General features: G+C 38.3%; 1 protein-coding gene across 1 annotated transcript; it reads right to left on the bottom strand.

Moving 5' to 3' along the window:
* On the bottom strand, positions 1-24,631 carry SMC3 (structural maintenance of chromosomes 3). The gene is made up of 29 exons (XM_059851951.1): positions 24,470-24,631; positions 20,530-20,605; positions 18,550-18,588; positions 17,672-17,739; positions 17,245-17,316; positions 16,979-17,058; positions 16,341-16,419; positions 14,871-14,988; positions 14,146-14,321; positions 13,476-13,556; positions 13,065-13,229; positions 12,796-12,917; positions 12,268-12,481; positions 10,545-10,648; positions 10,229-10,328; positions 9,619-9,779; positions 8,193-8,334; positions 7,739-7,889; positions 6,569-6,721; positions 5,517-5,668; positions 5,143-5,301; positions 4,347-4,454; positions 3,859-3,967; positions 3,102-3,349; positions 2,768-2,980; positions 1,853-2,044; positions 1,513-1,690; positions 871-977; positions 1-562 (listed from the first exon to the last, which is right to left on the bottom strand). The coding sequence occupies exons 1-29, from the start codon at positions 24,482-24,484 to the stop codon at positions 491-493; spliced, it is 3,654 nt and encodes a 1,217-aa protein (XP_059707934.1). The 5' UTR covers positions 24,485-24,631; the 3' UTR covers positions 1-490.
* Between the last annotated feature and the right edge of the window lie 1,430 nt (positions 24,632-26,061).

Raw genomic sequence — 26,061 nt, 5'->3', positions numbered from 1 at the left:
TTCAATATGACTGAAGTGTTTATTCCATCTCGGTGAATTCCCCTTCAGAAAGACAATATAACCCCAAAAACTTAATATATACAAGTTACAGCCATAAACCCAACCATTTTAATTGAAGCCATTAAAAAAAAAAAGTGTGAGGCAATAAAAATGATGAAACTCTACTTAAGAAGAAATAGCTAGCACTTTCTGAAGAGCTGTAAAACAGCAACAAACACTTTACAAAAGATTTGAAGGAAGAGAATATAATTTCCAAACTACAGGTATTGTATAAAGGTAACATTAGGTAACATCTTATAAAATACAGCAACAGAGACAAAATGGATATTCAAGCTCATTTGAAATTAAGCCTTCTGGGGTCTTGGTTAAAATGTGTGTTCAAAAACTATTTTAAACAAGGACTAAATACTTCATCTTTTAAATGTACAGGTCCCTGGCATTAACATAGCACTATACACATCTTCCAAATAAGCAGTAATTACAAGTTCCTTTAACCATGCGTGGTGTCATCTTCTACGAAGTCTTTGGCCATTTCTGCTGTGATCACATCAATATGACTGACCTGGTGGAACAAACAATCATTCAGTTATTACAATACCTCCTGCAGAATAAGACAGACATTTCTGAAGGCTCCAGGACTCAGCAACAGGTCTATGATCAATTTATAATCCCTTTAAAGAACGTGACATGGGACATCAGCAGGTATTTAAATTCTCTTTCAAGATCGAGAGAACTTTTTCTAGAAGACTGTGTCACAACAGAAATTTATGAACTGAAGTGAGTCTGATTCACTCTGAACTCTTGCTAAGTCTCAAATGCACAACTTATTTTAATTATGGTGTTTACTGAGAAGCCTATCATACTACTTACCTTGTTTCTGAATTTTACACCATAGAACTTGTCAGCTGACTCAAGCAGTTCCGGCCTAAAAGTTGTTGTAATAAACTGAGCATGTTCAGCTAGTTCCATAATCATATCTAAAAGGGACACAAAAATTCTTTATTAATGTAGCATTTTCAATAAAGTGAGACAGACAAAAATAGCAAACTCTTTCCCTTATTCAAAATGAGATTTTGGTTAATGAAGCAAAAATCCCATAAATCAAGGAATTATCTATACTAGTTTTATTTCCCAGATAATACACATATAAGTATTCTTATTAATTCCAGTATGAACTCTGACAAGTCCAGCCACTCAGCAAACCTAGTATGATATTAAACTTCTATGATGAAAAACAGCGTAAGCACTTTTCTATTCATTTTTAAAATCAAAATAGACTTCAAAACAGGACTGTTTTTTAACACATTGAAGTGCACTAAGGAGATCCTTTAGATGCAATAACAGAACAGAGATTCTACATAAAACCAACTTCATGAAAACTTCCCCCAAACATGCACTGGGCTTTTCAAAAATGTGTTTTTATGATCAAAAGCTTTATTCTTAAACATCAGGGAAGAGAAGACAAACGATTACCCTCAACCAAAATGAAGATTATAAAAGGCAGACAAGTACCTGACACAGCTTTTCTATGCTGGGCATCCAAGGCTTGGTCAATTTCATCAAATAAGTAAAACGGAGCTGGATCACATTTCTGGATGGCAAATATTAGGGCCAGGGCCACTAAAGATTTCTGTCCACCTGAAAGTTGCTGCATTTCTCTCATTTCACCCTGCTTTCCTGTGAACGATACCTAAGAAAACAACATAACAGCAAGATGATTTCAAAACACTAAACCACAGCATCACTTGCTATTAAACAAACAGGATAGACTAAATGCTGTCTTTTTAAAATATAGTTAAAAGACAACCCAAACAAACATTCAAAGGACTAAAAACCAAATATTATTCTTTACCCTTATGCCAACTCCAGTGAACTGATCTACAGATGGAACACTGCTCTGAGATCCAGATCCCCTTTCGTTTTCAGTACTGCCTTCACCTTCATCCTGGGACTGACTGCCTTCCACATCTCCTTTCTTCATCACCAATGTGGCCTTGCCACCAGGTACTAGCTTTTGGAATACTTCACTGAAATTTTTTGACACCTGAAAAAGGAAGTAATTTTTACCTACTCATCTTTACAAAGTGAAACCTACTCATTTTTACAGAGTGAAATCAAATGCAGACAAGTGCTTTTGCATGAACACAGAAAGTATCTGCTTCAAAGAAGAGATTCATGCTCTTAAGCAGAAGTGAGAAATGCAGGCTGTACAAAGCTTGGCTTAAAACAAGAGTCAAAACAACTGTTTTTGTAGTATGAGAATTTTCAAAATTTTTTTCAATAAAATGGTACAATTAAAACATAGACCTGTAGCAAAAGTAAGATTTACTTAGTAACCTTCAGTTAAGTAAAAAGCTTTTAAAGAGAACATTCACACATTTTGTAGTTAAGATTTTTTTGTTAACACTAGAATTAAATTCACTAAATCTGAATCCTGATAGCCTCAAGGAGAAGGGATTTGGTACAGTTTTTTTGCCACAGTTCCCAGAAAGGTTTGTACGTAAGTATATAGGAACTCACTTGAGAGAAAGTATTTAAGACGTTTAAAGCAAAGCTAGAGTTGTATTGGAGACGGGCACATATTGAAAATGGTAGCCTTATTTACTTTTCAGTATTTAAAAAACCCACAAGCCTCAAGTTACATGACACAGCCTTCTCCTAGTACAGATTTATTTAGTATTCTCTTCTTCTCATATTGCTGCTACACCATGGGACAAGTTGATTGATTTCAGCACCAGTGTCTTTATAATTGTTCCTATTTTGTTACCTGTTTGAAAGTCAGCTGAATAGCCTCATATTTCCTGAGCTCAAGGACATTCATCAGCTCCATGATGGATTTGTAGCCCCTGTCCAGTTCCTCTTGTCTTTTTATCAATTTTTCCTTCTGCTCTGAGAAATTCACAAACTGATCTAAAGCTTTTTTATTAACGTGACTGTATTTCTTCAGTTCAGTATTGCACTGCTCCAGCTTGCGGAATAACTGTAAACAGAAAGCATGAACACATCAAAGTGACTTGCAATTCCAGCCACACTTGACACACAAGATGCAGGTGACGCTAATGTTTCAGGTCATAAAACATGAAATCAAGCACACCAGTTACCTGCTTTAAACTTAAAGTCTGATACTTTTCAAAAGCCTCCTGTGGAAGTGAACCCAGCTCTCGTATTTTCTTCATGCATTCCTCTTTCTTCTTGAGGAGCATGCCTTGCCTGTTTGTCATTTTTTCAAGTTCTTTTGTATCATGGTTAATAGCATCCATATGCTCCTTTTCCATGTTCTTCCAGCGTTCCATGCTCTTCTGAAGTTCTTTAATCCCTGCTTCTGTTTTGTCAATAGAGTTATCCAGATCTGCAATATTGAGCAAGAGTACAAAACCCAAAGCTGTAAGTTTTACACACCTCTATAAGATCAGCAATTATCCAATAAAGTATTTATGAAACAAGACGATAGACTAAAGAAGATCTATTAAGAAAAAGAAAGTTAAAGTTCAGGTAGAAGGCTGAAAATCCCTCTTTTCGTCCCCATGAGTATAAGGCTTAAAAAAACCCCATACAAATGTATTACAGTCATATTGTTCAAGTCTAGAAAGAGAAGCAAAGGAAGTTTCAAGCCAAACAGATGTGATGGCCTATTTGACAGCAGCTGAGTTTTAAACAGGTTAGACAAAATTCAGGAACAATTATACAAGATCTTGCTTGTATGGCTAAATTGCCTTTCAAGTACCACACCCTCAAGTCGGAAGCCCATTACCACCAACACAAGTTAATTACATTGGGATCTATTTCTGAATCAAATGTGGTATGTGTGAACTTTCAAAACCCTGGAGAGTTTTCTTTCCAAAACATGATGTTACCAACCATCTGACCGTGCCAGTGTATCCTTCACTCGTTTGTTGATAGCCTCAAGTTCTGATGTTGTGGCAGTAAGGACTGTGCCACCTTCTGTCTCTCGAAGCTCATTCAGTTCCTATGGGATAAATAAATGCCACCAGGCTTCAGCATGAATGGGAACATAAGCCAGACAAGCTATCTTCTGCTACTCTACATATAACTATTACATACATATACTATTCAATACTTTCATAATGATCTAAGAGAATAGTTAGATTTTCAAACAAATCTGTCATTATGATAGTCCTATTGATACATAGGCCATATATTCACAGTAGCTTTTGTTAAAAACTTGCTGAAATTCAAATGAATACTTAACTCAGTTTATACATAGGGGAGCAAACCCCACCACAGATAAAGCAGTGTAACAAATAAGTATTTATGATTTACATGTGTTAGCCCTAGAAATAAACCAAACCCCAACTGCAAAAGCACATTTAAAAGAAAACCCTTACTTGCTCCACTTGGTCCAAGCGTTTTCTCAGATTCTCATTGAGGTATGTTTCAACTCTTGTGATAATGCCTTCTAATTTAATCCTCTCATTCAAAAGCTGTCTGTTTTCCTGAAGAAAGTAGAGAAGTATATTAATTGCCTTACCTGACTAGGACTATTTTTACCTTGTTATAGAAAAAAAATTATTACAACAACAACAACAAAAAAACTCTCTTCACACAATTCTGTGTATTAAAATCCCACAGTTCTCTGGACTGTTCCTCTAATTTTAACTGACAGAAAAAAAAAATTCAAAGTTGTCTAGTATAAAAGTCAACTGTACAGATCAGTTTATTAATCTTTATTTGTATCAGAATCCAATTCTTAAACCCAGAAATGCCTTAGAAAGTATATTAAGAAGCAGTATTTTTCCAGCAACGTGTGTCAATCAAAAGGTTAGTTTTGTCTCCCTACCACTCACATTTAGAAATTTTCCTTTCTCATACTGTGCATCCTCCCTTCACATGATATCTATTTGTATTTATTGTTGCAAAGTCAATAGCAAGAGCAAGAATATTGTGATGATTCCAACAAATAGCCTTAATCTCACACAATCAACTGGCAAAATTCACCTCCTGTTTGAGAAATACTTGCAAATGCCCTTTGCAAATGACAGAACTTTAAAGACACCTACCTACTACTGACAAAGCACTAGTTCACTGACACTATATTCATAAGTGACTTTTCATACAAAAGGACAAAAGTTTATTGCTAAGAAAGGTATCACATTTAATGGCAAGATATTTTTATTTTCTTACTTGCTGTAGTTGTCGAATTTCATCATTAAGAGCATCCACACGTTTCTGATCTTCAAGGCTGAGCTGAGACAACAAATCTGTGCCCAGTTCTGCTTTTAATGATTCTCTAGTGGACTCCATGGCATGTAAACTTGCCTCCAGGCTCTGCAAGCTACGTTGCTGTGGGACAGATAGACAGAATCACTCTCCAAAGCAATCCCTAGATTTATATGAATTTCATCTCTTCATATCAACATATTTTTGTGACATATCTCTAATTATCTCTTAATATTTCATATTATGATGGTAACCAGAAGGGAATGCAAGTTTATCAGTAACATTAATGAAACAATTAAAATAAACTAAATAACAGCTCTCAATATCCCCATACCAACCTTAGGCATAAATGTCTTTTCAGACTGCTGCCTTTTTTCCTTCAGCATTTTCATCTCTGACAAAATACTGTCTCGAGAGGCTTTGAATTTTCTCTGCTGTGTCTCAATTTGCTGCATTTGGTTCATTAGTTGGTCAATCTCATTATTAATCCATACTGTGGGCTAAGGAAAATTCTGTCCTTGTTTTAAAAATAATTTTATTCCTACTAGTACCTTCAATTTTTTTCTATCTGACATATTCATCTTTCATCAAAATAGCAAACAAATCAAAACTCCACCAAACCATAATGATCACATGTAGAGGAAAAAATCAAGAATCATCAACAAAAATAACTTGAGCAGCTAATCAACTTATCAAGTAACTTATCAATACCAAGAACTAAGCTAAATGAAGATTTCCTTGCTTGTTTTACTACATGACATTCGGAAGAACACAGGGATACATCTGAACAAGCAACAAAAGCTCAGATCTTATAAAATACAGAACAGATATCTCTAATACACTGATGCAAATCAAAAAGCAAAGGAGTTCAGTTTGAAGGACAGAATGATTTGAGTGACGTGTAAGAAAAATGTACAAACCTCCCTTACCCTCGAAATGTAGATATTGGATCTCAACAGTGCAAAGAGACTGGAAAGACCAAATTGTCAAGCAACTCAGCTTATGACAACACAACGCTCTCCCACCTCCCCTCCACAGCATAAGTGGACCATGTAACACATCAATTCAGGACACAAGTACTAAAAATATAGACTGAGTCAGAAGAAGCAGTGAAGATTAACACAGATAACAAGAATATCTGGTTATGGCAGTTACTACAACAGACTCTAACAGGAATAGAAAGCCTCACAATCTAGGGTTTAACCTCACCTCTAAGCTTTAAAGATCAATATCAAATACAGTAACACAGAGAACCAGGCTGCACACAAAACAGTCAAAACAAATGCCACAGATAATATGTAATAAGTCAGTCTCCTGTTTTCTGTTACTGTAACCACAAAAGAAAAGCTTTGTCATCACACAACCTTTCCCATTAACAACAAAAGGATATTTTCAATGTTTCTACGTAAGTTTTCATTGAGCTTTGCTTCGAGTTCACCAAGTTCCTCTTCTGCTTTTCTAACATCTTTTTGCAATTCAAGCCGAGACTTCCGGGTGTCATAATAACCTCCAGTCAAAGCACCTCGATGGCTGACTTGATCACCTAAGAGCAGAACAGAATGAGATGTAAAATGCACACTACACACTTGCCATAAAGCCCAGCACAGTTTCCACAGCGCAACTGAGCAGGTTATCCAGAACATTTCACCTAAGCTACAAAAGCACTGTATGTCTCAGCAATCATGTATGTTTACAGTAATTATGAATGTTTATTTCTCTATTCAATTTAAGTGCTATTTCCTTTCTCAATATCATCACAGACTGCTAGGATTTCCTTTAAGCATTGGCTTTTTTTTTGTTGTTGTTGTTTTAATTAACTTCTGAAACCATGTAGCTTGAAGGAAAAAAAAAAACTTACATTAAGGGGAAAATGCAAATGCCTAGCATTACCAGTTTGAAAAAAAAATCTCAAGTCTTCTATGAGGAAATAAAGAAATTAAGCAATTAGCAGCATCTGTGGTTTATAGAGTATGCTGATACTGAAAAATTAGTAATTTCTTCCTCAGACACCCTTAGGAATTTTTTCAGATTGACTTTAAGAACAAAGAGACAACAATAAGCCTGCAGGCAATTAACAAAAACTAGAGATTATTTCAGAGAACGTAAGATGTAAATATATCTGTTGCACAGAAGAATTCACATTGTCTTTATAAGGAATTAAGGAATGGCCTTAAGGAATTACGGCTATCCATTCACATCCTAAACACTGGTTTGAGCTTAGGGAAAACACCATAAACACGGCAGGAAAACAAATGCCTGTTAAACTGGATTAAAAAAACTGTATGAATGCAAACCTAATCTGCTTTGCAATTCTCAGGATGGAGATACATTGCTACAAAAATTTAGAGCGTAAGAAAATTCCATACCTTGTCAAGAAATCATGGTTTTTTAAGCACTGTACTTAACCAAGTGCAACCTTGAACATACATCTCAGTCAAGTATAATATTATTTTTAATAATCTTATTTCAACAGCACTAAACAGACCATGTTTAATGAGCCCCATGTTCCCAGCAATCCTATTTTTGCAATAAATAACCTATAAAGAATTGCAGTATTTACCTTCCAGAGTGATACAATCCATTGTGAAAGCTCTAGCCAGCTGGGTAGACACTTCCATGCTACGACAAATTAAAGTCTTCCCAAAAACATGTTTGAAAGCTTTATCAAATCTTGGATTGTATCTCAGTTTACTGATCATAGGAATAGCATCCTAAAGTGAGAGAATTACAATTCAGCAATTGAGGTAAATCTTAATATCAGGTTACAATAAAACTCTACTTATTAGTATTGCTTTTTCACTTGTAAAGTGCAGTTAATAAGGAGCAGATACCTTGTAGAAAAATGTTTTTCTATTGAATAGTGTTTTTTATGTTCAGAACTATACATTTGAAGTAGTATTTAACTGCAGACAAACAGAAAAGCAAGTGGTGGGCAATAAGCAATGTACACAGTTCAAAACATGAGGTTTTGTAGTTATGAAGCAAAAATAGGTCCAAAAGTAATTCTAACTCACATTAGTCTCAGGATAAGCAGTATCTCTAACATCCAGCTTGTTCAGAGGGAGGAATGTAACTTCTCCAGGAAGGTTCATTTTGTTAAATTCCATGAGGATCTTTGTACTGACCTCATCAGAATCCACAATGTGATAGAACAACCTAACAAGCCAAACAAGTAGGCAAAACTTTACTATACTAAAAGGACAAATGTATTTGTATACAGACAATATTCATGCAGATACCATTCCATAACACATCACTATAAAGTTGCAATGCGTTTCCAATTCCATAGCTTAGAAAAAGCAAGTGGATACTCTTTTCACTTTAGTTAAAATAGGATTAGCAAACAACTTTACATTCCACTGTCCAGCCAGGAGCAGCTCAGTATGTGTACAGTGCCACTGTGTCCACACCTAGGTCCTGCATTTCCATCACATAACATTCAGCCCCCCTCTCTGTATGGATCTCCAAAGTTTGTTTCTGCTGCCTCTATACACCACACACAGAGACAGAGACCCCATCTCCCTGTGCACTATGAGGGACTGAAATAAGAGATTTTTCCTTTGCAAGTTGAACTACTGCTGCTTGTTACAGTGTTTCCCAAACTATGGGGCACCGGATTCAGAGAGAACTGGGAAGTGCTTGGAAGAGACACCCTTGTTCACACTGACACGAGTTTAAGAAGAGACTGCATTTCCAATCCCAGTAGCATCAACATTTCTATGTGACACTTTGCAAGATCATGTCACCTCTGTCCTCTTTCCTGCTCTTATGCCATTATCTACCCTTCATTACAACAAGAACTGTTATGAGTACTCATGAGTTGGAATAGGGACTGATGACACAAAAAGATTATCTTAATTAAATTTGAAGTGTTAGATATTGCAGCAAGAGGTGGATCGCCCAGAAAGCAATTACTTCTTCTAGAAAACATTTTACACAGACTCATTAACACTCAGCATCTTTTCAGATAACTTTTAGACAGCAGTTTTTGACAGTTTAGAGACCATTCTCAACCATTACAATTTCTAGTACAAGTGAAATAATTCCTACTATTATTGAAATATCAGCCTTGCTACTATAGAATTCTCCACACTGGAAGATGCTGTCCATTTTATTCAATATAATTCAGTCTCACCACCAATGCCCCTGGCAAGTATCAGGAGTGTGGGTCTAGGGCCTCTAGGGCCTTTTTTTTTTTTCCCCTCTCTGGTTTTGTTTAAGGTTTTTTTAGACAAAGTCAGGAGCAGCTAGGATTATCATTTAAATAGTCAGAATTCTTCTTAGTTCCTTCACAAAGAAATAACAGTTTGATCATGCTATACCGAAGGCACTTTGACAAAAAAAAGGCAAGATATCAAGTTCAAAAGAATAAAATTTCAGTAGAAGCTGTCAGCAACAACTAAAATGTGACACTGCACAAAATAGCACATAATAAATTACCTGTTCCCTGCAGTGACTTCAACACAGGTGTAGAATGCTGGCTCACATTCAAAGTTATTCATCACGATTCCATGATAGCCATTCAGAACATGCTGGTTTATGCCTTTCCGACGGAAGTGCTCCAAAACTTTGTTTATGCTGTCTATACCATTCAAAATGGCCTGTTAAAATACAGTTAATTACTGTACTGCAGTTAAAATGTGTAAGCATAATATTCATTCTAGCTTTAACTTTGTGACAGGTGTAACCTCCTTTATGCCAAACTCCTGTTAACTAACCTACATCTCTAACAGAAGATACCTAAATAAGAGACCATCACTTTTCAGTTTTGTTTGGGGTTTTTTTAATCAAAATGATATCAGAAGAAATTTTTAAAATATCCCATTTCTGCCTAGTCTCCTCATATCAACTACCTTGAGCTCATAAAACTCATTTTCAAGTAGTGCTAGAGCTATAAATATTTGAAAAATTCAGCCCAGAATATAATTTGTCCATCTAAATTATGACAGAAAGACCATAATTCTAAAAGTAACTATCATATCTTTCAGATAAGACTTGTCCTTTAAGAATGAGATTCCACAAGGAATTATCAAGAGTGAGGTTATATTACCTTTCCTGTTGCTGCTCTGAGAAGCTGCTGTTTCTTTTCTAGATCCTCCCTCTTTGCAGCAAGAGCTTGTTGTTCTGCATTCTCTTCTCTCCATAGGTAACTACATAACAAAACCAACAAAATTTTTTAAGTGTGAAGGCAATCTGAATGTTTTATTATTATTTTCTTAAAGATTGCTAATCTAATGGGAAGGCAAAGTGCAGAAGTTCATACATGGCCATATTTAAAAAACATACCTACATGCCATGTTAACAACTACACAGTTGGGGTCCTTCACATTAAGTGAGATTGAGACATATTTCAATTAATTACTAACTTTCTTTCACTCTGTAGTTCATCCTTTTTATTTTTCACTTCATAGTATTTTCTGTCCAATTCTTCAACACGAGCCTTCACTTCATTAAGATCCTGGTCCAGTTTCTAAAAAAAAGAACAGTAAGAAATTACAGCTCTCTATATTAAAAAAAAAAAAAAAACACCTTTATTTTATTCAATACAGAACTACTAAAAATTCAGAAAATTCCTACAAACATTTTAACCAGCTTACAACAAACTGCAAAAGCACTAAGAACAAAAACAGCTTTGTAAAGAAGCAGCAACAAGGTGTAGGTGCCACACAGATGGCAAGGCAGGCACTGAGTTTAACTCTGCCTCTGGGCATTAAAGTGAAATGGATCCCCCTAAGTCACAGCAAGAACAGAAATCAAAACAGTAACTAACATACATATAACTTCTGTGTAATCATACTCTGAAATGACATTTGTGATAAGTACAACTAATCTTGTGTACCATGTCAACCTGCTATTAGTCAAAAGCCTTAGCCTGCTCTCCAGCAGTACTAGACTTTAAAGACAGCTGCTGTCAACAGTGTGCTGTTTAAGCCAATGCACAGACATCCCCCCTTTGCTCACTTAACACCTGCCATTTTCAAAGCAGTTCAGGGCTAGCACTCGATAGTGTTTACGTATTTACATGTGTATGAGGAGGAGTAACTGTGTTCTAAAAACACAGCCAGCTTGTTCCAAACTAACCTTGCAAGTTCTCAATCACATTCACCCAAGAGGCCTTCTCTTTGAACAACAAAAAGCTATACAACTTTTCACCAAAGCATAAATCAACCTTCCTTGAGGAGGAAAAGGAAACCAAGACACGTTTATAGAAAGGAATCAAAATCCACAGAAAATTTAACCCCTTCAATTCTACAGAATTACCATTGAGCAGTATAGCACAATTGCAGTCAGCCAGTGATAAATGCTATTTTCTTGATTCACAAACTCAGAGAATCACAACTTTGCTAATGTGGATTCCAATCAAGCAGTATTTTAGCAGAACACCATCATCTTTGTACAACTACACTCCCGCATGGTGTCAGACTGACCCTCAATTTCGGTAGGTATATCACACAAATACCAAGAAGACCATCAGCATTGGCACTCTCTGTTCTCTCAATATAAAAGCAAGGTTTTCACAGCTAGAGCTCCTAGCAGGAAGACTATCTTTGGATTATTTTGCTGTACTTGCACTGTAAGAGCCGTTTCAGAATGGAAATGAAAATCTAAGTTATTCAAGTAACAGATTAATCTTCTAATACGCCTATGGATGTAACTTCTAACCAGCTGCAACCATGTTACAAGGGTGCAGTGCCTGCTTCATAGTCAAAAAGACCCTGTTGCTTGGGGAAAATGAGGGAAGTCAAAACAACCAACACACACTTCCATAAGAGTGTAACAAATTATTTTCTATGACATGGCTATGTTCAACATAGACAAGAGCAAGGCAGATAGAAGATTATTCCTGATAACTCAGGCCAAACACATTGCGGAAAGTGCAAGAAGACAAAGCCAACATATAGAGTGAAGACAGTGCAATGCTAAAGGAGTTTAAAGTTTATCTGTAGATGTCTTTAATAAGCATTTTTCAAAGCCAACACCCAACCAGAAAGTCACATCTTCCTTATAAATAGGCATTGAAGTCTGACTGTCCAAGATTGAGTATTTAACCCTTCTCTCAAAAAGACTGAGAATAAGCTGCAAACTTACACTGTACTGTTCCAAGTTTTTCTCCTTGTTTGCCTCAGTATCCTCTAAGTCCTTGTGTATAGCTGCAATCTGCCGCTTCTTGTCATTGATGGCTTGATCTAAAGACTTCAGTTCTTTCTTTATCCACTTATCCCTTTCCTCTTTGGAAGTAAACTGGCTCCCTCGACCTTGCTTTGCATAGAGATCTGTTCTTTCTTGCGTAGCCTGTGCAAGTCTGTTTTGAGAAGGAAAAGACATGCTGTATTATAAAGAAATCTTGAATTTATTAAGAGCAAGCATTAAGAATTACTATTGGAATTTTCAAGAAGTGCCATACCAGGCCCTCAAATTCGAGCACCAAACCAGTAACAAAAAGAAAAGGATCATGTATAAACAATAAAATCATCCACAAGAAGTGGTTAAGCTTAGAAAATAATTTTGCCAAATACTGTTCCCACACCAACATAAAGCAGGCTTTTTACAGACCATCTCCAAGTTGTTAACTGCAGATGGATAGCACTGATAAAACTTGCATAAAATGCCACAGACCTAGCAATTCCCCTCTCTTCTTTTTCTTTTACGCTGTTAAATTTTGGCTCTGTTTCGGCCAATTCCTTCTGCTTTTCCTCAATTTTCTCAAGAAGTTTTTGCCTCTCTTTTAGCAGTCTTTTCTGAAAGTCAAACAAAGCAGTATTTAAAGTTAGTATTTAATAAACCTTACAAAATAGTGACAGGCTCCAGTCTAAAACCAAAATTTAAGTGTACATGAACACTTCCTTGTGCCAATGGCATTTTAAGACTTCACTGGTGTTACATACCCTTTGCTCACTGTTGCCAGCTAATTCATCCTGTAGATCTTTTGCCTTCAACTCTAATTTAGTCCTCTGTTTAATTTGCTCCTGTCTTTCAGCACTAAGTTGCTCCTTCTCTTCTTTCATTGCAGAAATCTTTGTCTTCAGTTCTCGAACTTGCCGTTCTATTTCCTATGCAGATTTAAATATGCATTATCTTAAACACTGAATGAACATTTCACAAGATCATTATTCTGTAGATCACCATACCTTAGATGTGTGAAAAACCCCAAGCTTCCAAACAGGATGAAAGCATTCAACTCAATTTAATATAGACACAACCAGCCCTCATCCTCTCCCTCCCCACCTCCTCCAAAAAATCCCCAAAACCACAAAGCAAAACACACCGCTGGAGAGCCCTTTTTAAAGTATTTTTACCTCCATTTTATCTCTAGCATCTTGCTGTGCATCTCTTAGCTGCCTCGATTTTTCTCCACTTGTCTCTCGTTTAGCAGAAAGCTGTATGGAAATATCACCAATAGCTTAAGTAGCCCGATTCTGCTTTAGTAGAGGTTCCAAAAAGCAAATAATTTATTTAGTGAAGAACAGTGATGCTGAGGAGTACATACAGTGCAGGTAGTTCGGTGTGCAGCTGCAGATTGCTGCAGATTGAGTTCTGGGTGGTGGAAGCCACAGGCAAGAGAACTAATGTCCCTTTGCAAAACAAAGGGCATGGGAACCTGTGGCACTCAGAGCTCAGAGACACAGCAGCAACAGAAGCCCCATTGCTTCTAATGTGATGGGATAAAAATCCATTTTCCTTTGCTGGGATCCCACCTTCCTTTGTTATTTAGTTATTGCACCAGGACATCTGAGACTCTGCTATGGGAAACCCGGTCTGACTGTGAGTGTCAAGCGAAGCACCTGCGCTGGGAAGGGGTTTCAGTCCTAGTTCAGGTGGTGCAGTTCTGACTGCCAGAGTGGCCCCTGGATGGCTGGACAGGAAAGTTTCCTTAACACTGTCAGGATACCATCATGGATCACACGGACATGGTAGTAAAAGCAAACCAACAGCTCATTACATTTTGTACTAGCCAAGATATTTTACCTCATCAAGCTTAGCTCGGGTTTCATTCAGTTCCTGATTATAAATGGTGTATTCCAATGCTCTCCTCATTTTATCCCATTTCTGGTACTGTGCCAGCTCCTCTTTCTCCTCTTCTAGAGTATGCAGTCGCTCCTCAATGTATTTCAACAACTCGTTGATTTTCTCTCGCTTGCCCTCTTTAGAAAACATGACACAATTGAAATTCAGTTAAACATTGTAACACAATCCCCCATCTTTACAGCCACTGAATCTACTCCAGTGATTCACAATTTGTCAACATACACGAAATGTAAAAACACCTCATGTCCAAAAGTTCTCCAAAAAAACATCCCAACAGCAGAACTGTTGATACTTGTTATGTAAGATAACACAAGCATGTACTCTCTTTGCTCACACACTTAATACAGACTGTACAACATGAACTTTAGTGTTTGCACAGCAGTAGGTATCCTGATTTCTGGATCACTGCCAGCTGACATCACTCATATGTTTTGAGTAGTAAATCTACCTGTATTAGCTTAGCTAAAAGGTTTTATTACTAAAAGCACACAGAAAGTAACTTATTAAACCTTTTGAGATATTGGAAATTCAAGGAAGAAATATGACAGGCTCAGCATTGTTTAACATACCACAAATAACATCTATCTAGCTTTACTGAAAAAGCCTGAAGTTTTAGAATAAATTGAATTAGCATGGCATAAAGCTGTAGTTTCTTCAAGTTTTACCTGTTTCTTTCATTAGTGAAATACTCTCCTCTTTACGTTCATCATACACTCTGGTACCAGCTACTTCTCTTAGCAACTTCAATCTTTGAGAGTCAGGAGCTGTGGCCATCTGGTTGATCTGAAAATTCAAGATCTATGATTTCAATAACCTGCTCTGGATGTATGGCTAACCACAACAGAGCAAAGATTGCACTCTTTTGCTCTGCCTGCTTGCCTGAGGTGTTGGCAAGAAGATTCAGATACATAGCATACACCACACTGCTTTCCTTCTGAGACAATTATTTCAGGACAGCAATTATTCTGCTTATAATGAAATTTGTTGTTTTTCAAATGTTGCCATTTCTTGCTAAAACTCAGGATACAAGTACTATGTACACTGAAAAAATCACAAATCACTCAAAATTATATTTAGAGAAACTCAAGCTTGTGCTTTTAAGTCCTGGTGCTAAATCAAATAGTTTAAATGCCTCCATAAAACCACGCTAAAATGCAGGGGTTATAAATCTTAGAATAATTCACATCATGAAACACTCATTAATATGACATCAAATCAGTCATACAATTACACCCAACATAAAACTCACTTCCTTACAATAGAACTTTAGTGGCCGCATGCTTTTCTAAGAAGGTAACTGTTTCTAATTTGTCTTATTTTAAAACCAGTTTGTGTATTTTGGCTGTTAAGTACTGTGCACCAATCCCCACTATAAGTGACTTTCCAGCTCAAGCTGTTTCTTTCAAATGCACACATTCAACTGTATAGGAAAATTTATGGTGATAAACATCTGGCAGACTGCATAATGGGTTAGCATTCCTGACATCAAGTGCTCCTCAAGTCTTCTCCACTTGCATTCCTCTCCAAGTATGCCTTCCAGCAACCTTTGGAGGTTACAGCTCCCAGGCTCTTTGCTGATCCATCCTGTGAGCCATTACAAATAGTCTGCTTTGTCTCCAGATGTGGGTGTCCTTTGAAAGCTCTAGAAAGCTGCAGGGTCTTGAAGACCAGTTAAGACAGCCCATGCGACGAGCCCTTTTCCTAATGTGCGCTCACTTCTGGTACTTCTGCATTTTCCACTCATTCCCCATTGACAGTATTTTAAACCTCTTAAATTTTCAACCATTACTTTGCTGCCTTATCTACAGGCCCAGAAATCTTTGAATTTATACTGAACTATTTCATACGAATCAGGTTTGTTTTGTATTTAAATACACAGAAAAAAAACCTGATTGTAAAGATCACTATGATAAAAAACTCTCTGCTAAATAGCAACATTTACAGACATGATTTTTTTATTTTTTTAAATCAACATAAAGTACTGAAACAATAATATCTGCCAAAGAAGCATTGACATACAAGAACTATTTCAAACTGAGGTAGATTTAGGTTTTGGTTTACTTCTGAAATAAGTGAACTAAGTTTGGCATCCAGGAAACATGATACCCTTGAAAAAGGGTTAAAAAGAATCTTACCTTTCCTTGTTTGACAATATAGTAGGGATTACTGCGAGAAAATCCAGCACTTTCAAGAAGATTCATGACATCATTTTTCCTGAAATGTTATTATGAATCCATTAAAAACTTACAGTAAAAGTGAGAGCTATAAAAATGTATTACAGTAGCACAACTATGTATCACATAATATCACCGTTTGCAATGCATCCTCTGTTTGAACAACCATCTTTATATGAAAATGGCTAATTCTAAAATGAAATGAGAGAATAAAAATGGTAAATATCTAAAATACTATAGAATTGGAAAGAGATTAAGAAATAAGAACCTTGAAGCACAGAGGAGGGAAATACAGACAAGAATATCACAAGGAAGGATATAAAACCACTGAGAGTGTGGTAATTCTTCTATTAAAAAAAAAAAACTGAAAGAAATACTATGCAAGCAGTTAAACACCACATCAATGGATGGATTAAACTGCAAATTCAAAGTCTGCTGTCTATTGTACAAGGACTGATGTTCCAGCTATCAAACTACTGGCAGTCAGTACTACACAACAGAAATAAATTATTTCATGCTAGGGATGCGAGTGTTGGGTTTGAATAGAATGTCACAGAAATACTACTGCTCTCATTCAGATAAGGAAAAGAAGTACCTACGTCACCATTTTCTTGTCTAAGAAATATTGGTCCTTCTTGGCTCCAATGACTCTGCGAAGTGAGACCTCCTCTTTATCAATCTTAAGAAAACAAAACCCAGTAAATACATATACCTACTGCAAGCAGCTGTAACAAACCCAGAACGTTTATGACACCTTTTAGCAGACATGACTCAAAAGCAGGTACCGTGCTGAAGCCTTCCATAAGACTGAGATCACTTGAGTCTGAAATGGTAATCTATGTCCAAAGCAGTTCACTGAACTTACCGGTAACCTGTTGTCGGAATTGTCAAATATAATCTCCACAAATGCCGAAATAACACGAGGACCTGTACCTTCCTAAGAGAAGAGATGTTCTGGTTAGACAGCTGCCAATTTTGAACTCATTCTTCTCCTCTTTTCCCTGACGACCCCACTTCCCCTTTCCTCTCAAGGACTTGAGATGCAAGAGCATCTACACAATTTCCAGCACACACTTTTATTTCTGATAATCTCGGCTACACATTCACTGGTGTGCATTAGCAACATAACGTAGTACTGTGTAATAAATTCCCTTTTGCTAACTGAAACAAAGAACACTACTTTTGAAATAATTGGTTTAAAACATCCACAGCCCAGCAATTTAACTTTTTTTTTGTACTATTCAAATGCATTAGTTTATTCTTTAGTTTTGCTGCTATATACATTCACTTACATGCAACAAAGCCAGTCTCTGCTCTGGGCGAAGATGACTAAACTCATCACTGAGGACAAACTGAATTGCTGTAATAAAATAGGAAAGAAACAGAAAATTTATTCTTTCCTTCAGGGAGATGTGTAACATTTTCATTAACTCAAAACACACTGGTTTACTGTTGTATAATACAATCAAGCTATTGCTAAAATCTTACAATATTTCTTCATTAAAAACCTTAATCTGCTGGATCTTTATTACTCAACCTGCTGTACTGCAGGATTTATCTGAACAAGTAATTGTTGCCACATTACTGTTCACTGCATAATCATTAACAATTCTGAACAATTAGGGATTCATGAGCTTCCTTCTACATATACACAGCACACAGGCTAGGCTAAAAATATTGCTAAAATACTTAGCATTAAACAATTTATAAACACAACTGTCACAAAGCCTACTAACACCTTTAATTAGCATCTACTCCTCCATTAATGCTCCCACCTCACAAAATCCCCCTCATAACCTTATATTAAAACAATGTCTAAGCTGTGCCAAACTGCTATTGAGTAGAATTTAGCCACTGATGTCTAAAACAACAGCAAATATCATAATAACCTTTCATGGAGGGCAACTTTTAGAATCAGTTTCCTCCTGTAAATACATTTGCCAGCTTAAAGTCTTAGAAGGCCCTTAGTAAGAGAAGCTGAATTCTAGATAAAAACCTGGACTAAGTATTAAACAAGTGCATTGAGATCTGCCTTTCATCACTGTCAAGTTATCTCCAATCTGCCACTCCTTATTGAGGAGGATCATTTGTTAAACCAAGTTCTAGCAAAAACAAGCAAAGAAACCTGGTATCTTCAGCATCCCTCAGCTAGTAAGAAATCCATGCTTACCATAAAAAAAGTTGCTTTTTCCAGATCCATTTCTTCCCACTGAAAATTAAAACACAAAGTATGACATAAGTTACAGCTGACATAGGCTAACATTGCAACGTACCTTAAATGTGACGCAAAAATATCCAAGAGCAGAACCCAAATATAACACTGCCTGATGAAATCTCCAGGGACTGAGATGAACTTGGTAGATGGATCACTTGAGTACAAGACAGTAGCCTTTTGCCCACTGAAACACATTACCTTGACTTACAAACTCCAAAACTACTCCACAATGAAAATAATAACTAAACCAATCCTATTTATTGCCATCTTTTTGGTTCTTATACTGATAATCTGATGGATAAGAACAGTAAACCTAAGTCAAATTCTCTTGGCTCCAGAACATCTATCCAGAGGAAACCACGTGCCTATACATTCAGGTTGACTGTATGAACTTCATGTGGCACATTAACTTCTTAACACTCCACTCATTAATCATAAAAGACTGGAATAAGTACTACTTCTATATAGAAAACTAAAGGTGTAAGAACACAGCACTACATCAATATAATCACAATATTTATACCGCAGTGTTTCAGCAAGGCCCAGTGTCTTCTCTTTAAGATCAGCACCTGCTGGATCAGTTTCAAATCCACTTGTCTTCCAGCAGCAATGAACATCCCAGGCTTTTCAGCTCTGCCTGCCTACATAGCATTCAGACTCACCTCATTGCAAAAACTATTATGAAGTCTTTAAAAAAATGCTAAAAACTCTCAGTGAAAAGAGATTTTTTAGTGTATTTTAAAAACATTAATACCTGGATAAAGTTTTAGCCCCTGCTGTAATAACATTACTAAGCAAGACATCTATGCATGTCATATGCATGGTTTTTTTTCTCATGCCAGAGTTAAATCCTGGCTACTATGATTTTATGTCCAAAATTGACTGCTTGCTATTGGGGTCAGCAGTCTCAAAAGCTGCTGCACAATCACTGAAATCAATGCAAACAAAAAAGGCAGAGCCAGGCATCCATAGGCAGAAAGAGAAGAGGTGAGAGAATGGTGGACAACATGCTATTAAAATAGGAATTATTCACATAACTGCACTTCAAAACTTGAACTTTTTGACAGTCTATGTGGTATTCACATGCCCTCTGAACAGAGAGAAACTATGACACAAGCAGAGAAGAAGGAAAACACAATTCTTACCTCGCTTGCTGTGCCTATGTTGTGCTAAAGTAGAATGCAATATAGAGATTGTTTACCCAAAGTAAAGATATTTTGTTCCCTTGGCCTATCAGGGCCAAGAAGTGTGTGTGTGTGAGACTGTCATGGGACAGTAACGAGAAAATCAGAGAGGAGTGCAGCTCTGTGCAGTTGTGAGCAAGAGTGAGTACCTAACAAATTCAGTTTAGATGAAATGTACATAGTATAGTATAATAAAGTAATTCATTAGCCTTTTGATCATAGAGTCAGATGCATCATTCTCTCTCCCCTTCGTCAGAGTCTCCGTTGATTTACAATAAGTCTACAGTCCAGAAATTAATCCTTTAAAACTGCAAGAAAGACGATCTTCTTTCTCTGCAGGAGTTTATAATTGCTGGTGTGCTTATTTATAGAAATGATGACACTCGCACAGACCAAAAAAATTAGAATCCCATACAAATTCTCTGCTGCTGCTCCTCCAAGGACAACCTTTAAAGGAGGTCTGGCTGATAGAGAGATGTGCACCCAGGAAGGAGTTTATGAACCTCACTCAGTTTCTGAAGACTCTTTTCTGTAGCTTTGTCCCAGCAAAGTGAACGTTAATAATTGTTTGCTGTAAGTGGAACACATGCTGTGGGACATTATAGACAGCTGTACAGAAGTTACCAAAACAGAAAATATAATCATCAAATGTAACCAGAATATTAAAAACTATAAAGGAGACTAACATGAATATTATCTGAAATAAAAGTGCAATTTTAACTAGTGATAAAAGACAAGTACCAGAACTTACCAATGACATTGTGTTTAGAGCTGAATGGGTCCACAATGGTTTGGTCCCTGTAGCTTCGAAAGCCCTGAATGATTACCTGGTGAGAAGAGAGAATTATTTTAACCAAGTTCTCTCAGATTTTCTACTATAAGGTTCGACAGAAAATTTATATCAATTAATATATGCCTACCGTTCCTGCACACACTCAACTTTCCAGTTTAAGCAGAAACTTACATCAAATTTGCGCCCCCACCTACGCATCGATTTAGGGACAGATTTCTCCCCTAGTAAGAGATGCTGGTATTTGTGCAGGCCAAAGCACGGCAAGCAAGAGAGTTTCAAGAGAGTTTTTTGTAACAAACTAGACAAAAAAAAGTATTTGCTTAAAGTATCATATACTTAGTTTTCTTTCCTGCATAATAAGCACTTATTTTCAATTGTTATAATGCAATCTACTTACAGCATGAGAATTTTATTGGCAAATTCTCCAAGCAGTGCCATTGCAGGCTGCAAAAACTGTACTAAACCACCTATTTCACATGCAATAGTCTCATTTTACTATGCAATCTAAAGGGAAGCATAAAAAAGCAAGCTTGTCTTGGCTCCAATTCACAGCCTAAAGAGACAAAAACATACGCAAATAACTTCAAGAGCTATGCAGCAGTTATCTGAAAGCAGCACATGAAATTTCCAACCCTTTAATTTCAGCAGCATTTTGAGGTTTGCCAGGCCTAGCAATATATCAGGTACAGAGTTACAATATCCTAAAACTTCAGCTCTGCATAGCAACAAAACTAATCCACCTTCCGGCACCAAGCAACCTGTTCCACACACCAAAGCCATGGTGAAAGCACAGCAGCTTTGCTCTGCTCAGTATGACAGAAAGGCAGCAGCCACCTGAAGGTCTGACATCTGCAGATCTTTCAGCAAGAACACTTGAGACAGGACTACAGTTCTCGTTTAATAGCTGTGTTCTTTGCCCAGCTCTTCCCCAACAGAAACAGGATACAGTTAAAGCAGTGACTGTGTTTCACTAGGATACACTAAAAATTACTTCTTAAGAAGACACAAAACCAGCTTGCAAGATACTTCCCAATATTATTAGTGCTGAAGCTTAAGATAAAAAATTACTTAGATTTTTTGTTTGTAAGGTCTACAGTGCTATCACCATTTTCTATTTGTCTGAACATGTTGTTCCTTCTCTCACACCTTCAAGTATTAAAGGAGCCCATATTCCAAAAACTGAGCATAATATTTTTTATTCAAGAAGCACATACAAAACTTTAGCAAAAAGCCCAGAAGTAGTACTGCAAACATTTAAACAAGCCTTTCCTCAATACTACAAAGGCCTCTATTAAGTGTACATCTCAGCACCTCAGGAAAAAACTACCTTCAGAACTGCATCCATATTCTGTCATATTCTGGTAGCACTAAACAGTGGGGGAAAAAATCCTGTCCACAAAAAGTACTGGACAAAAGACTGGGAGAAGAAAATGCCCATATTTATTAATGTCAAGTTTGATCTTCAGTCTTTCTCCGATTATGTGGCAGGTCACTATCAAGTATTGTTGTGGAAAACTCCTCATCACCTGTTTGTACTTTAAAAAAGTACTATTAAAACCATCTCACTAATATTGAATGAAAATGCCATGCCAGACAGCAAATCAAACACTGGAATTTATAAAAATCAAAATGAAATAAAACTTTATGGCATTAACTAACTTTTAGTCAGAACTCAAGAGCCCTTCTCTTCCCAGGCACTATGGCTTTCTGGTCAAATTTTCTATGCAAAATTATTTCATTTCTCAAATCTGAAACTAAGAATACAGGTAGGCAGCAAATTACTAATCCTTGACCATCAAACATCAGAGTGAAGCAGAAACTATTTTGGAAAAGGAACAGGGTTCCAATACAGCTCCTTCAATACTCTGCCTACCTAAACCTCTTCTGAACTGCAGTTGTCTGTGCTCCCTCTCCTTGGGCCAGATACAGTTTTCTTCAACCACCTGCAGTGTATTCAGATCACTGCACTGGAAGCAATCAAGGATTTCAGAATTTAATGGACCAAGCCACAGAAAGCAAGTTTAAGACAATGTAGGGACTGAAGACTACCTGTGGCTGGGAACACAAACACCCGACCTCCCCTAAAAAACCAGTCTCCCTCATCTGCCAGATGCAGACTTTAGCAGCAAGCTCAGTGCCAGCAGCAGCTTTCAAAGGAAAAGCAGGAACAGAATATCTTAATCAGGTCTTGCCAACGACCCTAGGCCACAGCAACTAAATTCATTCATTTTGATTTAACATATTTAACAATAAAAAATATTTTTAAAAACCCAAACATTTTGAGACAGTACTGATTCCAAACTCACTAGATTTCAAGGGGAAGGGAGAAATTAAAAAATGGGCAAAAAAGTTGGTCTCTACTACTTTTTATTTTTTCACATAATAGATAAAGAACATCGAATTGGAATAATTAACGTTACTTGATTCTCATAAGAACCTGACAGTCTCTACAAAACGATAAAACCAACCAATTATTATTTCTTGAATATTGCTACAGAAGCACAAACTTTTACCACCCACACACTTGGGCACCATGGGAGTGGGATACAGGCAGGCTCTGAATACCATCATCTTCTCCCCAAGGCTTTCCCTAGATGGTTTACCATTTCATCCATTCTACATATTCTGAAACCTCATGACTTCTTCATTGTCTTGTATCAAGTCAGATTAAGACTTAAACATTTTTAATGTTCAAACTCCAGGAACAACTTCTGAAAGCAAAAAATAGGATACTGATGGAATCAAATTAATTCTCATCCTTTTTATTCTCATACCCACACATAGTTAGACACTCTTCTATAGCCCCTATAACAGTATGCTATTGGCCACATAAATTTCCTTCTTTTTGTCTTCCTCAAAATGAAACGTTTCCCAGGTTCTGAGCTAATTTAGACTCAGTCTATAGACCTCCACTACGGTCTGCTTTCAAGTAATTCAAATCTGGAGAACAAAAATTCTTATTCAAAGTCTTTAAAACAATGTGCCCATCTATGATGAATAATCAGGAGTGATTTACACAAGTACAATGGAAAGGCGTTTGAAACACTGCCCAGTCAGCCAAACAGTAGATGAACACCTGGTATCTATGTAGAATATACACCTTCAACGCTAACAAAGTACTCTTCTTAAGAAAAACACCCGCAGGGTGTGAGAAACAGGTCAATTTTGAGTCCACCAGGAAATGAGAATCCTGGTCGGCTTTATATCAACTCACATTTGCAGCAACACGAAAGCAGTAATAAAAATCTGCTCCTAAAGCAGCTGCAGGGAAATTGCAGAAGTAATATAATGATGACCTCAAAAACTATTTGAAAAAGATGCATACTAGGATCTTTTTAACTGAGCATCAGCCACAGATCTTTTGGCAAGGGTGAAGCATAACAGGTGAAATGGTTCATGCCCGGGGGCCTGAGACAGCACCCCAAGACAGAGACCCTACAATCTGAACAGCTGAAAGATGCCTCTGACAGCTGAGCAGAGCAGAGCCCTTTTGTTTGGGTAAGAGCCTTCCACGGCCGGGACACCGGAGCTGGCGTACAAAGGGGCCCCGCGAACAAGTCTCGGGTCCATGAAAGAGACCCCAGCACCACTTCACACCTGCAATGAATGAAAGGGGAGCATAGAAGGAGAGCCGCCAGTCCAGCCGGCGGTAGGACCTGACCCGTGGCCAGGCCGGGGGCACCTCCCTCAGCCTGGACCTCGATCCGCCCCCCGGGACAGAAAAGATAGAAGCGAAGGCCTCCGAACTCGCCGCAAGCCTGCGGGACTCCTGCTGCGGGCCGGGCAGATGTGTAGTTGCAGAGCCCCCATCCTCGGAGAGGGGCGGGCTGGGCCAACCCCCTAGGCCAGGCACAGGCCGCACCGCACACTGCGGGCGGCGCAAATCCCGCCGGCTCACCTGCTTGATGTACATGTTTGCCGAGGATGCGGTAGGCCCGCCAGGCTGTGGTTCAGCCCGCCCTCGCCGTCTCTTTCCGGTCCGAGCGCTCGGCTTGACCGCGGGTCTCCGCCGCCGCTTCCCGCCCCTTCAGCCGCCCCCCGCTTCCCGCACAGAGCCCGCTCACCCCTCACGCAAACAAAATGGCGGCAGACCCTCCCCGTCCCGCCCTGGCGTGAACCATTCAGCGCCACTGGGAGGGAGAACTGTGGAGCAGAGAATGCGCTCCTATACCGCCGAAGAAGAGACACCACTCGGAGCAGCGAGAATTTCCTTTTTCCGATCTTCTAAAGTGCCTCGGTGGTCTTTTGGAGGGCGCTGCGTGGCGGGGAATGCAGGTCACTATGCCTCCCGGGCGCCGGTGTCCCCCCGGGGAGCTAGGAGAAATGGTTTCTCCTGTCGAGGGGCGGATTGGGCGCCAAAGGCAAGTTGAGACTAGCGGAGCGAGTGGCGGCGCTTGCCTCTAGGGGGCGCTGTCAGGGCCGCCCTGAGGGGCCGCTTCCGCGGGAGGTCAAATAAAGGCTCTGAGGACCCGGCTTCCGCTCGAGGATCTAAAAATTATTTTTAAAAACAAAAACGATAATAAAAAATAGGCATCTGCAGCCTTAGGGCTGCGCAGACGCGCCCCTTGCCCCAGGGCACCCGTTCCCTCAGCCAGCTCCTCCCGGCTGTGTAGGGCGGGGAGCCGGGCTCCGCATCCACAGGGAAAGTCTGGGCGAAGCCGAACAGGTGCCCGGGGTGAGCTGGGCGAACAGCGATGGTGCGAAACATCCTCAGGAAAACAGCTTGGCTGAGGCCGTGCCTGCTCCTTTACCTCGCCGAGACACTATCCAGCTCCCCGGAGGAGCTGTCAAACACACAAAAATAAGCTAAGTGGTGGGAGAGAAGCATTAATTTTCACCTAATCTCTTCCACTTGTGGTGATTTCAGCTGTTGTTGTGAGAGCAGTGGGGGTGCGGCATCTCAGAGAAAATGCAATTTTCGATTGGACAGTGCTCCTTCAAAACAGCAGCTGTAGCCAGCACTTCTAGACATGCAATAGCATTCCTCCTCTGAGCCTCTTAGCACTAATAAAAACTAGATTTAAACAGAAAGGCCTAGTTTCTACCTCTCCTAGAATAGTAGATGGATGAATTACCTCTCTTCTCTAATGGGAAAATCTCACCAGTCCCAGACATTCTTAAGTGCCATGTAATTAAATGGTCTTACTAACAGCCCTTCAAGTGGCTATTGTAACAGATTTTACCAGCGCCTATAAAGAAATGGTCCATTGTTTCTTCGGAAAACAGAGCTTAAAAAACTAAAAGTGTTTAATGGTTGCTCCTCAAACAAATTCAAAATGAAAATTTCCTGCGTGTCTTATTTGGCTTTTAAATAGCTTAGTTCAATGTGACTGAGGGAAAAAATATTTTCTCTATTTGCATTTTCAAAATCCTTTTCATTTTAGGATTTCAGGGAATTTTAAATCCTCAAATAAGTCTCACAGCATCTTTCTGGGATTAGTTTGTGATACTGAATTTACTCTTCTTCGCTTTTTCTGGGGTGAAATGAGT

The sequence above is a fragment of the Haemorhous mexicanus genome, chromosome 7 (genome assembly GCF_027477595.1).
Source record: "Haemorhous mexicanus isolate bHaeMex1 chromosome 7, bHaeMex1.pri, whole genome shotgun sequence".
Classification (NCBI taxonomy): Eukaryota; Metazoa; Chordata; class Aves; order Passeriformes; family Fringillidae; genus Haemorhous; species Haemorhous mexicanus.
This window is presented reverse-complemented; position numbering and strand designations above follow the sequence as displayed.

Coding starts and splice junctions, on each gene's coding strand:
- SMC3 (XM_059851951.1), bottom strand. Junction 13,230..13,475: donor ATGCTAGAGATAAAATGGAG/GTAAAAATACTT, acceptor AAATCTGCATAG/GAAATAGAACGGCAAGTTCG. Junction 7,890..8,192: donor CTGCTTATCCTGAGACTAAT/GTGAGTTAGAAT, acceptor CTCTCACTTTAG/GATGCTATTCCTATGATCAG.